The sequence below is a fragment of the Heloderma suspectum genome, chromosome 3, assembly GCF_057233095.1.
Source record: "Heloderma suspectum isolate Gila_16-S chromosome 3, 16-S_ref, whole genome shotgun sequence".
In the NCBI taxonomy this organism is placed as follows: Eukaryota; Metazoa; Chordata; class Lepidosauria; order Squamata; family Helodermatidae; genus Heloderma; species Heloderma suspectum.
In genome coordinates, this window is record NC_139460.1 from 249,506,041 (window position 1) to 249,520,241 (window position 14,201).

Below are 14,201 nucleotides of genomic sequence, written 5' to 3' on the forward strand. Positions count from 1 at the left end.
ATATGGTCTTCAGGCCAGGAGAAATGCCTTGTTAAAAGCATATAGATTGCTTCAGGGTCCCAATCCCATCTAGGACACTGCTGAAATCACTCTTATAGAATAAAACTAGCACTGGATAAAGTACAGGTAATTATTCTAGTCTTAGTAGCCGTATAAGAGAAGGGACATATTCATGAACAAAGGGAACAAGTGAGAGATTCTCCTTAGCTTTGATCATGGTGCCACATTTCCAATGCACAGAAACAGATCTTTGTTCATAGCCATGGCTCTCAGGATACCCATTGACAAATAGCTTTCAGAACAGCAAAGTGAAGATGGGATGGCAGTTCTTTCCATAGACTTTTCACAGAAGTAGTTGATTAAGACGGGTCATCCGCTCTTTCCGGCAGGTGTCACTGCAGTTTGTGGGAACCACTGGTGAGTTTCAAAGAGCAGGTATGGTAATGAGGAGAGTGAAAATGCATACAGGGACCATTTTAAAAGCTCTCCCCTAGGGCTGGGCCGATGGCCTGGTGGATAGCGCTTTGCCTTGAACTGATTATCAACGGCATTATCTTAGTTTTCTCAACTCATTCATTCTGCTGCAGCCTTTATCTTTGTTCTTCCTTTGCTTCTGATGAAAAAAAAATACTTTTTGTACAATGGATGCTTTATATTTCATATTAAAATAGAACCTTCTTTTTTTCTATGCGCCAACCTTGGTTTCTTGACGGTAAAAAAAAAAATTTCACCTCATTTATCGTTATGTCAAGTCAAGACTTCTTTTCTTCGCTCATTATTTCACAAGAGTCGAGTCTTTGCACCTGAGTCTTTCATATTGAAAGTCCTGCAGGAGTGCACGCCGGGCTGAGGAATAAGGATCTCATTCCAAGATAAGGCCATTGTCTTCACCGAGCAAATAAAGTTTAATGCGATACAATGGAAAAGAGAAAAACAAAGACAGCATTTGCCTGGAGTTCAGATTTCAAGCTGGCATCGCATGGGAAGATTTTGCAGAAGTTAGATTTTCCTCTGTTTATTTATTAAACTTCATATAAGTAAAGGTATCTTTGGCTCCACATGTACTTTTAACATCTCCATGTCACCCAGATACTCTACTGTACAGATGAAAGAAACAGGACGTTTCCATTTTCTGAACAATAGATCCAATTTTGGATATTCTGAGGCCATCTTTATAGTTTCTCCCCTCCTGGAGGGATGTCTCCTTGATTATTATTATTTTTTTCTAACTTGCCTTAACTGGTTCCTAATGAAATGTTGGGTTTCATTAGGAAACCTAATGTGAACTAACCACATGATAGTACCAGTCATTCAGGAGTTCTATTTCAGGATATTTTACAGGGTCGTTGGTCTTTCTTCATACATTTTTGTTTGAACATTTCTTTTTGGTTTATTTGGTCATTTTGTTCAGTAATTGCTAATGAGGATTCGACCCACAGAGCTTGCAGAACTAGAGAGAACTTTATATCTGGATTCAGGCTGTTTAAGTCAGCTAATTTTGAAAGGAACAAACTGCTGTGTCTACTTAAACTAGACCTACATCTACAGTCAAACACATGGATGTTTGAACCATTAAACATTCTAATAAGAAAGGTTGACAACTAACAGATATCATGAACATAGAGTAGAAATTATTAGTGTGCTCCTATAAAGCAACATATGCAACCTGCTGATATAGTAAAAATAAGAGTGAAGCTTGATATAATATTGGTAGCACCTGGGTCTCAAATCTGGACTTTTGTCTTTACACAATGACAAAAAGGAATATTCCAAGGGTTGGGTCAGATACGTTGACTAGATCCATTGAAATCAATGGGACTGCTAGTCATAACTTAAATGCCATTGTTCTCAGTAGTCTTTACTCTTAAGTATGACTAAATCTGGATCCAAGTCAATATGTTTTGAGCCAATAATTATTCTGATCCCAATATGGTTTGAATTAAAGTCCATCGTCAGGGAAGGTATCTTTTTTATTGAAACAGATCCTTCTCAACAGGTGCATTCTAGTAAGACTCATGTTTGGTATATCGGTGCCACCCTCCTAGACTACGTCAGACTTTTTGTTTAAGTAGGACTCTACATCTGCTGCTCCAGGCTCTACTCTTTTGCTTTAACTCCATGGTTGTGGGAATTGTAGCAATGAAGTTGCCAGACCATTTGCTTGGCTGATCTGGACACTGTCTGATGAGCTGTTCTAGGTTACAGAAGTGTCAATGATGGGGCGAGCGCATATAGGGTTGGAGCCTTAATCACTATGTACTCTTTAACTGTTGTCCAACATCTGTGCTACAAGGTATTATCAGGGGGAAATAGCTTACACAGCCTTTCAGGTTTGCCAGTGTGCTTCTTTCATATTGAAATCCTGGGATGACAAGCTGTATAGATGTAGCTTAAATAAATTTCAAAAATATTACTCGATGTGGCAATTGTTTCTGTGTGATGACCATTAATATGCTCACCATAAAGACCAGGTGATTTCACTATGCCACTGCAAACTTTCCTCCTGGAACATTCTCAGTGGTATGGTCAAAACTGTCTTTTCTATCCATTGGATGAACTGCTGAAAATTGGCTTGCCATGTGGTATCAGGTGCCATATAGGAGGATTACAGCAGACCCTGCATGACAACCATAAAATCTAAATCAAAGTAGTGAAAGATTGGGTTTACAGTAGGGATTCTTTTTGGTACAGGACCAGAGAAACCCTGAAATCACATGGTTCTCTCACCAAGTTTCTGAATAAAGTATTCTGAAGGAAGTGTGGCCTAACTGTGAGGCTATGTGACTTCCAAGGTGGGTTCTACTTAGTATTTTACCTCAGGGAAAAGCAAATAACATGAACACTGTTCCTTCTTCACAGTTGCCCTTTCCTTCATTTTACAGGGCACTTCCCTAATTTTTTTTTTCTTTGAAATAACCTAGAGAATGCTTCAGTATAAGATCATATGCACACTGATTAATAGCCTTTCAGTGTAATCCTAAGTATGTCTCCACAGAAGTAAATCCAGTTGAGTTTCAGGGACTTACTCCCTAGTAAGTGTGTTTAAGATTAGAACATTAGTTCCTTGGTTTTCTTTTTTGGATGGATTCTGTTGCCAAGCTGGGAAATTACTCTGACCTGAAGTCCTCCTTTTACAATGTATTCTATTCCATTCGTTTTAAATTATTCATAACAAGCCATCAGTTTAGTGAAGTAAAAGCAACATTTGAAAAAAAAAATCTAAGTGCATTATTAACGTGCAAATTCTGATACATGGGCTTATTTTAACATATTACAAAATCAGAGCCTTCATTCCCTGTAAATGCTGAAAAATCTTAACACACTTGAATATGCAGTGATCTGACATTTGTCACTGAAATGTGACTATTACACAAAATTAAATGAGACATCCTACATGTATTTTCAAAGCGTAACTTTCTTCTGTGTAGTGCAAAAAAGACCCTCCTCTCTACCCTATAGTTGATAGGCAGAGATTGACTTTAAAAGCTTGAATTAGCTTTGAGGTTTGGATGATCTTTTAAACTGTTTATACTTTCATCTGCGTTTTTGTATGTTGCTGAGAGCTGTGAATCAATTAGCAAATTTCTGATCAATATCCTCTGATCTATTCACTTATAGAGGCTCTGTTTTAGGGCAAATAACCACCCAAGCATAGAGAACTGTTGTTACATCTCACAATGAGGTATATGCGCCATCTTGGTTTTTAACAACATTCTAGAACTTTCAGTGTGGAGAGTTGCCCTCTCTAGTAGTTTGAGATAATCCTGTTTCTCTCTCCCCCACCCCCATATCTAAGAACATGCCTTATACATACAGAGCATTAGTCCATCCAGCCCAGTATTGTCCACCCTGACTGGCAATCCCTCCCCAGGATTTCAGACATGAGTCTGTCCCAGCCCTACATGGAGATGCAAAGGTTCGAACCTGGGACCTTCTGCATGCAAAGCATGTAAAGCCCTTCCCCAAAGTGAATGCATTCTGCATGCAAAGCATGTGCTCTACTGCTGAGCTATGGTCCCTCCACCAAACCTCATGAGGTAGGTTATGTAAAGAAAGTGACTGGCCTAAGGTCACACAGTGAGTTTCATGGCTGAGTGGAGATCTCCCCCATAATAGACTGTCCATTACATCACACTGTCTCATTACCCTCTCATCTTAAAATATATATATATCCTTTTTATGTTCTAAAACTTTCCAGTAGCATTTCACTGCCCTTGAGGATACATACTGATACATAGTCCTTCCAAATCTTTCACTTTAGTTGTTAGTAATATATGTGAGTGGTGCTATGGTTAGGGTGTTGGATTAGAACTGGGGAGATCTGGCTCTAATACCACTCGGGTCCAAAACAGGCCTGACTGTATCTAGAGGTTATGCTGTTTTGTTGTTGTTTTTGTTTTAAAAACCTCTACAGTAGGTGCAGGGGGAGGCAATGTAGATCGGGATCTTAGCATGGAGGGTAGGGGTGCTTTAAAGATCCAGATTGGGAGCTCTGGGGTGAGGCAGGAAGTGTAACGTTCCTACCCACCTGCTGGGGGATTAGGCTCACCCTAGACCGTAGCTTTATGGAGGATGGGAAATAATTTTTCATGCCTTCGCCTGCCATCAATAATTCAATGATTCTTCTGAGTTCAAGTTCTCCACACTTCCTCCCTTCCCATTCACTCGTTTTATTCATTTCTTATATTTCTATACTGCCCCTGCTGATGCTCTCTGGGCATGTTGTTTGCCTTCACTGGGGTTATTCATTGGTCATCAGGAGCATGTAGTTCAATCAATTTGTCATTTATTATATGTTAGCACAATCTTTGGCAGGTGGGCCAGTGTGAAAGTGGAGAGCTTGCTAAGGTGCCTTGGAATATCAGATCTACCTAGCTAAGGGAAGACAGCTGGACAATGCCTGTGATGCAGATGCTATCTGGGCGTGTGTGTTTCCACCAGTGATTTACTCCAAGCCAGCTGTGTGTTGAGATCATTAAGGATACACAGCATCATGGCCATCCAGCAGCCACCCCAGAGCTTATTGGGGAAAAACTGGATTTCCTGAGGCTGCTTAAAATCCAATTCTTTTCCTTAAGTCGGGTTCTCCCCGGTAGAATTGCTCCAACCCCCGCATTGACCTCGGGTATGTTAGACCTGCCCAGGGGTGTTCCTTTCACCGTGACTCCAGTCAAGGAGTGTTTCCTCCCATTGTTCTGAATGAGGCTTGCCCTCTCAATGACCACAGAAATAACAGAGAAGCCCCTCTGACACAGCACATTTTAAAGCCCAATTCCTTAAGTGTGATTAACTGCAATTCCTTAAGTGCAATTAAGCGTGATCGCGAAGCTCTGATTCATTGCCTTAGGAAGTAATTACTTCACAGCTTCCTTATAGAGAGATCCTGTGCGTTAAAATGGGGGCTGGTTTCCATCTCTTTCCCACAACAAACCCATTAGTGTCTCCTCAGAAGTAACTCCCATTGTGTTGAATGAGGCTTGCCTTTGAATGCCCACATCAGAACTTACAGAGATTCCCCCTCACTGGAAATGGCACATTTTACATCCCAATTCAAAGCCCACTTCCTTAAGTGTGATTTTATGCATGATCTCAAGGCTCCAATTCATTGCCTTAGGAAGAAAGTATTTCACAGATATCCTGTGCATTACAACAGGGGCTGGTTTCTGTCTTTGTGTTTACTGCATTCTTTCCCACAAAAAACCCATTACTGTCTCCTCAGAAGTAACTCCCATTGTGGTCAGTGAGGTCCTGTGGGTTAAAAAGGGGCTGATTTCCCTCTTTGGGTTCTCCCCTGCCCCCCTTTCCCAGCATAAGCATATGTGTGTCCACTCAGAAGTAACTCCCATTGTGCTCAGTGACGCTTGCTCCTAAAATGCAGGTGCATCTGCACTTTCAGGAGAAAGGAGAAAGCAAGAGGGGGGGAGAGGGAGGGAAGCCTCTCTTACTGGTTGAGCAGCCCCTGCCAGTTAGATGACATTCATTTCAACCTCCACCCCCACCAGGAAATATGTTCTGTGAAGCGATTTTTACTGGTCCAGAGAATTTGCTCATGGAAACCTGCTCACAGCAAAGCTGATTCCTTTTTAAAAACCCGGTACTCCTCCATTAGCTTCTCCTTCTATTGTCATGGAAACACGGCCCAGGTTGGCAAAGGTACACAGGGGCAGCTGTAGTTCATCCTCCTATACAATAAGGTATAGGGATTACAGCTAGTTAGGTGATTTAAGCTTGAGCCAGGGGTGTCAGGAGGACATTATGACAGTGTTGATTAAGATTTAAAATCTTTGCTCCACACTGGTCTTGGTTGTTATACTTATGTTAATTTATACTATTTCATAAATTTGGGGCCTAGTTAATTACATATTCAGGTCTGCCTTTTCATTTTCCTCGCCAATAGTATTAGAATCTGTTAAATCTTCACCTTTGTTTTTCTGGTTCAATATGTACTTTTCTGAATTCCGTTTTTTTTCTGGTATTAGGTCTTGTCCAATTTCCAAGCACTGGTTTGGCTGGAGTACCACTATACTTTCCCTCAGATTTCTATTCTCAGCAGCTTGTGCAAAATTATTCCTCTTTTTGTAGTGATGGCAGGTGTTTCATCATGCTGGCATTTTCTTAACATTGCAGTGTTTCTTTCCACATCTATTATTTTTATATTCCTTTCACAAGATTAAATTTCTGCATAGGCTTACTGTTCTTCCTGCTGAGTTGCCCCTTTCTAAAGATCTGCCAAAAGTACATTAATATAACTCTGTTGATGTTTAGATAATGTATGTTTATAAGATGCATGTTTATTCAGAAGTAAACCCCATGGACTCCACCACCAGGTAAGTGTGTTGTAGTTGATATTCTAACTAGTAATGGTTGACCTGTCCCCACCATAATTCAGAATTGCTCATTGTTGTTGTTCAGTCGTTAAGTTGTGTCCGACTCTTCGTGACCCCATGGACCATAGCATGCCAGGCCTTCCTGTCCTCCGCTCTCTCCCGGAGAGTGCTCAAGTTCATATTCATTGCATTCCGGGTTCCTAAACAATATTGTTCTTTACAGCATTGGATTTTCTTTTCACCACCAGACACATCCACAGCTGAGTGACCTTTCGGCTTTGGCCCAGCCGCTTCACTCTTTTTGGCACTACTTGGAAATTCCCTCTGCTCTTCCCCAGTAGTATACTGGACACCTTCCGACCTGAGGGGCTCATCTTCCGGCATCATATCTTTTAGCCTTGCGTTCCATGGGGTTTTCTTGGCAAGAATACTGGAATGGGTTGACATTTCCTTCTCCAGTGGGCCACATTCTGTCAGAACTCTCTGCCATGACCTGTCCATCTTGGGTGGCCCTGCACGGCATAGCTTATGGCTTCACTGAGTTACGCAAGCCCCTTCACCACAATAAGGCAGTGATCCATGAAGGGGCAGAATTGCTCACTGAGTTACAAATCCAACATTATAAACTTAGACAACCACTCTCTGTTATTATGACATTTTGAAGTAGCTTTAAATTTTTTTCACATGTGCATCACTGAAGTGCATCTTGAGAACATAGCATGTGTAATCTGGCATTCCTTTCTGCCCTGTGCATCACAATGTCTGCATCACAGTGCATTCCTTCTCTGATGGGCTATTATCTAGGGATGCTGGTAGGGATGTACGAAAGTCACTTCCCTTGAACGAAATTTTATTCGCGGTGGGGGGGAGGCGCTCCGTCCCTCCCCCTGAAATTCTGGTCGGGGGGAGGCGCTCCGTCCCTCCCCCCCGAAATTCTGGCCGGGGGGGAGGCGCTCCGTCCCTCCACCCCCGAATCCTGGCCAGCCGGGACGCAAATGGCGGCGGCCGTAGCCGCCGCCGCCGTTTGCGTCCCTGCAGTCAGCCGTGATAGGTTACGTAAATGTTTACGTAGACTCTCACAGCTGAGTGAAAAAAAACCAAAACAAAACCGTGCGTATGCAAATGGCGGCGCCCATGGGCGCCGCCATTTGCGTCCCTTATTTTGGCACGTCTAAATGTTTACGTAGACTATGGCGAAAATAAGGGGAACACAAATAGCGTAGCATCTACGCTATTTGCATTCCCCTTATTTTCGCCGTAGTCTATGTAAATGTTTACGTAGACTAGACGTGCCAAAATAAGGAACACAAATGGCGGTGCCCATGGGCGCCGCCATTTGCGTACGTGCAGTTTTTTGATTTTGTTTTTACTCAGCCATGATATGCTTTGTAAACATTTACGTAGCCTATCACGGTATTTTTTTAAAATCTAGCCGTGATAGACTACGTAAATCTTTATGTAGCCTATCACTTTTTTTGGTTTGTTTTTTTTTTTACTGGAAATGGCTGCGGCGGCAGCTGGTCGGAAGCCCGGCTGCCGCAGCTGTGGCACCGAACCACCGCCGGAGCCGCCGCTGCCAGGTGGATTCGCCCAAGGTAAGTCCCGTCCCGGGGTGTGCCAGACCGTTTCACCAATGGCATTCGGCCTCCCCGAGATTCGTGGCGAAATTCTCTGACATCCCTAGATGCTGGAGAAATTCGAGATGGATTAAAATGAGCTTGGATTTCTAAGAATCTGACCTGTGGTCATGGAATCTACTGTGGAGCACCCCTGTCAGACCATGCAGAGTCTGTGGACTTTCAGATGATTTTTTTTTACTTTCCCAAAATTTACGCATATAAATCTGTCGAAAAATACATAAGTTTCTGCTGAGGAAATGTTGAATAGAATGGGGGACAATACACTAAATGTTATGTACTGAGGTAAATTATGTAAATAGTTATGTAAATATTTATGCAAATATTTCCCTATTTTTCCACATGACCAAAAAAAAATTAACATCCATCTGTGAGCGGATGACAGAACGAAAGGCGCCTGACAATTCTAGGGTTGGCGGAGAATTTCTCCCCGAAACTTCGGGGGGCTGAGCGCCAACGTGTTCAGCCCCCCGAACAAGTTTCGGGGAGAAATTCTCCGCCCCCCTGCCCCCCGCACCACCCCCGGGACGGGACTTACCTTTCCCGAATGTCCCTCCCGGCGGCGGGTCCCGGCGGCGGTTCGTCGGGTCTTCGTCAGGGGCGGGGGCAGCAGCCGATCTTTCGACCGGCTGCCGCCGCCGCCATTCCAATAAAACTAAAAAAAAAAAAACGCCCCTGTGATAGGCTACGTGACAATTAACGTAGCCTATCACGGCTAGATTTGCAAAGTCAGCCGTGATAGGCTACGTAAATCGTCACGTAGCCTATCACGGGTGACTTAAAAAAAAAAAAAGCACGTACGGCTAATGGCGGCCCCCATAGGGAGCCGCCATTCACGTTCCTTATTTGGTCGCTGTAGTCTACGTAAAGATTACGTAGACTACAGCGACCAAATAAGGAACACGAATGGCAGCTCCCTATGGGGGCCGCCATTTGCGTACGTGCTTTTTTTTTTTTTTAAAGTCACCCGTGATAGGCTACATGACGATTTACGTAGCCTATCACGGCTGACTTTGCAGATCTAGCCGTGATAGGCTACATTAATCGTCACGTAGCCTGTCACGGGGGCGTTTTTTTTTTTTAACTTTTTAGTTCGCGGCCGGGCGAGGCAAGGCGCCTCCTCCCCGGCCTGAATTTCGGCCGGGCGAGGCGGGAAGCCTCCCCCCCCGGCCTGAATTTCGGCCGGATGAGGCAGGAAGCCTCCCCCCCCGGCCTGAACTTTGGGGGGAGAGCAGCAAAGCGCCTCCCCCCCACCGCGAAAAGCTGCGAGACCAGGTAAGTGACTTTCGTGCACCCCTAGACAATTCGCGAAACACAGACAGAGCGGATTTTACACAGTCTGTATATCCCTACTATTATCACATGTGCTTTGTTTGCGATACCAGATCAACACAACGGGTGTGAGGCAGAGGCTGTGGAAGCAGACTAAGCAGAAGCAGCAACAAAAATGCCTCTCATGATTGGTTGTTGTGTAGTTTCAGATCCAAGCACATTAACTGATTGAGTCTTTTTGGCACAGAGTAACTAAAGTCCCAAACGTATGCATGTTTAGACAGAAAAAAGTACTACAGCTCCTAGTATTCCCCAGGTCAGCATGTTTCTGTTTAAATATGCATAGGATTGCATCCTAAGAGGTTAAAGTAAAATAATTCCATGTATGTGCATAATAAAATGGGACATTTTCATTTCGTTCAGAAACGAAAAGGTTACAGCAACAAATGATTAAGCATGCACAAAGACAGCACAGTCTGTCTGCTTTGTCATGCCAACGTGCAGACTGCGGAGGTGCAGAAAACATAAATTAATTTGTAATTAACCTCAATTTGTAATTAATCTCAGTTTGAACTATGAAAACATTAATGTTTGTTGGATTGAAGTCAGGGCTTTTTATACATTCAAGGATTAAGAACTTACTAGATTTGACTTATGAACCGATTAATTTTGAGTTTTGGTGGCATCACTAATCCGAACTGAATACACTTGTTTTAGGCCAGTCTTTACCAATCCGGGGTCCCTAAATGTTAGAATACAACTCCCATTAATCCCAACCATTGATCATGCTGACTGGGGATGATGGTTGTAGTCCATCAACATCTGGGGACCCAAGGTTTGGAAAGGCTGTTTTAAAGTCACACTCCACAGCAGTGTGTGGAGCTATAATTTCAAAGGAATTGATATTACATGACTAGCATTACTCTTGACTCTTCTATAAAATTGTTAAACCATTCTGATATAGGAGGTGAAACAATAATAAGTAATATACATTTTTGCTGCATGCCAGTCTTATCAAGTCGCCATAATATAATGTGCAGTCCAATTCTATACATCTCTACTCAGAAGTAAACCCTACTGTGGTTAGTGGGACTTATTCCCAGGTAAGTGTGCATGGGACTGCAGCCTTAATTTCCCACAACACCACAAAAAGTGCAAAGTTTTCATGTTTAACCACAAATCTTTCTACTAGACTCAGTGGAGTTATTCATCTGCTTAAAATTAAACCTACACTTCAGCTCCTTGCTCAGTCATGTTATAGCATCCTTATGTCATAGTGTACATATTATGAAGTACTTGCCACAAAGGAATAGAAGATGTATTGATTACCAGTTTGTAGGCCAAGCCATGATGCCAGGATACCAGAAAGCTGCATGAGGAACAAAAAATTAGACGTATGTAATGCTACATAAAGTATGTCAGACTTAAGCACAGTCTGGGAAGCCATTTTAATAAAACAGCCCCCATTTTGAAAACCTAGCTTGAATTATCCAAGATCAATTGTGTTTGAATATTGTAAATTAAAATGCATTGCATTTTTCAAGGAGATAATTGCACATTTATGTACAACCATTTATATACCACTTTTCTCGTATCAATTTCAAAAACAGATCACAACTAAACTTTATGATCCATGGAGAGTTCCTGCAGGACATGGGATATAGAGAGCTGGGGGAGGGGCTTAGAAGAGCTTTCTCAGCAGTCTCTCCACATCTCTGAAATGCTCTTCTTTCCTGGAAATCCTGTATACTAACATCGAATTCATTCTCCAAGGGCCTATCCCTCTGTAGCCAAAACAGCACCACCCACCATACAAAAGAGGAAGATATCAGCAGGCTTGAGGAAAAATCCAAGGTTTACAGAAGTACAAAAATAATTTAGCTTGGGGGGAATGGGGGACCGTCAAAAACAGCTCAAAGAGGACAGAGAGCTCTTTGGCATAGAATGACTATTTGTGGGGTAGTAACAGAAAACTGGGGGAGGGTGGAAATGAAATGGAGCATCCTGGAAGGGTGGCATAACAGGACCGCTTCACACTGCAACATTTTGTTGCAGGCCCTAGGGATGTATGAAACTCTTACCTGGCTCTGCACGGGGCAATTCGTGGTCGGGGGGAGGCACTCCGTCCCTCCCCCTGCAATCCTCCCAGGCCAGCTCCGCTCCGCGGTGACTCTGCGGAGCCGCCAGCTGGGGCCACCCAAAGCTGGACATCCGGCCACTGGGCTGCACAGGGATGCAAATGGCAGCTGCCATAGCCGCTGCCATTTGCATCTGTGTCTTTAGCTGTGATAGGCTACCTAAATATATACATAGCCTATCACAGCTAAAGACATGGATGCAAATGGTGGCAGCTACGGCGGCCACCATTTGCATTCCTTCCTATTGCCGTGATAGGCTACGTATATATTTACATAACCTATCATGGCAAAAGACAGGGGCACAAATGGAGGCCGCAATGCCATTTGCGCCCCTGTCTTTTGCCGTGATAGGCTACGTAAATATATATGTAGCCTATTACGGCTAAAGACAGGGACGCAAATGGCGGCGGCTACACCATTTGCGGCCCTGCCCTGAGCCGTGATAGGTTATGTAGATACTTACGTAGCCTATCATGGCTTGCCAGGGATGCAAATGGCAGGTGGCATAGCGGCCGCCATTTGCGGCCACAGCCCGGCAGCGGCTGGAACCGCCGGAGCCACCACTGCCGCCACAGCCACTGCTGCTGCCGGAGCCGCAACCAGGTAAGCTCCGTTTCACAGGGCTTTCGCGGGGTGGTGGGGTGGGTTGCTAGGGATGTACGAAAGGTACTTACCTTTCGCAGATTATGTTGATGGTGGGGGGGGAGGTGCTCCGTTCCTCCCCCCCCGGAATCCTGGCTGGCCGGCCGTGCTCCTCAGGGATTCTGCGGAGCCGCCGGCCGGCTCCGCCAGCAGCCGGACATCTGGCCGCTGGCTAGCAGGATGCAAATGGCGGCGGCCGTAGCCGCCACCATTTGCGTCCCTGCAGTCAGCCGTGATAGGCTATGTAAATGTTTACATAGCCTATCACGGCTGGCTTAAAAAAAAAAAACGCGCGTGCGCAAATTTGCGTTCCTTATTTTGGCACGTCTTAGTCTATGTCAAGATTTACGTAGACTAAGACGGCGAAAATAAGGGGAACGCAAATAGCATAGTGGACGCTACGCTATTTGCGTTCCCCTTATTTTCGCCGTCTTAGTCTACGTAAATCTTGACGTAGACTAAGACGTGCCAAAATAAGGAACGCAAATGGTGGTGGCCGTGGCCGCCGCCATTTGCGTAAGCGCGTTTTTTTTTAAGTCAGCTGTGATAGGCTATGTAAACATTTACGTAGCCTATCACGGGTTTTTTTTTAACTTAGCCGTGATAGGCTACGTAAATCTTGACGTAGCCTATCACGTTTTTTTTTTAACTGGAAATGATGGCGGTGGCAGCTGGTCGGAAGACCGGCCGCCACCGCCGCCACCACCAGGAAGATCCACCCCAGGTAAGTCTCGTCCCGGGGGGGGCAGACTGTTCCGCCACCAATTTCGGGGGGCCAAATTCGGCCTCCCCGAGATCTGTGGCGGAATTCTCTGACATCCCTATGGGTTGCTCTGTTCCGCCACGGATTCCACGGGGCCGAATTCACTGGAATTCGGCCTCCCTGGGATCCGTGGCAGAATTCTCTAACATCCCTAGCAGGCCCCATATGTTTAGAATATATATACCAAGGGAATAGTGCAATATTAGGACTAGATTATCCTTGAGATTCTCCCCTCATGATTCTGTGCTCTTTTTCTTTCTCATAATTTAAAGTGTGGCATTTTTTAATTTTCTTGTCCATTCTTTGGCCTGTTATATTCAACATAGCCAGAAGAGGGAGGGCTTGCCTTTCAAAGAAAGTGTACGGTATTTATTTATTTCACAAAACCCAATTGTTTTTACTCTCCAGTATGGATAGAAGCTTCATATTATCCAGGAACTAAAATGCTAAAAATTCTGTATACAGAGCAGAGGCAACTTTTATTCTGAAGCTAGAGGAAATTTACAGGAAGCTTATCTTAATGTACTTCTTTCCAAAATCAACAACAAAAATCTATAGTTCAAAATCACAAGAAGAGCCTGTTTTTAAAATGGGTTGTGTAAGATTCGTGAGCCTGGAGTCTATATTGGATATCTTGAAATTTTATTTGATAATGGCTGAAATTCAAAATGCCACAATTTCAAGTCATCTTAGTTTTACCTGATAACTTTTCACAGTGCTCTTGAGCTAAAAGAAGCGAAATATTACAGATGGTTTTGTACCCTCTCTTAAATCTGAAAGTTTGATGTACTTTTGTCTGGAGGATGCAGATAGAGAAATATAAGAATATTTATATTTCCTGGAACCAGCTGTGCTGGTTTCAGGATTTTGGTGCTATTTCATTCATTCAATCAATATATTTATATGCTGCCTTTCATTTCTA

The 14,201-nt window shown here is 43.7% G+C and overlaps 1 protein-coding gene across 3 annotated transcripts in view; it reads right to left on the bottom strand.

Annotated features, from left to right (window-relative positions):
* The window catches only part of HABP2 (hyaluronan binding protein 2), a 44,470-nt gene that overhangs the window by 22,488 nt on the left and 7,781 nt on the right, over positions 1-14,201 (bottom strand). For all 3 annotated transcript variants that reach the window (XM_084846182.1, XM_084846183.1, XM_084846181.1), the window contains exon 2: positions 11,066-11,105. In XM_084846182.1, the coding sequence (XP_084702308.1) occupies positions 11,066-11,105 (40 nt within the window). The remainder of the gene's footprint in view (positions 1-11,065; positions 11,106-14,201) is intronic.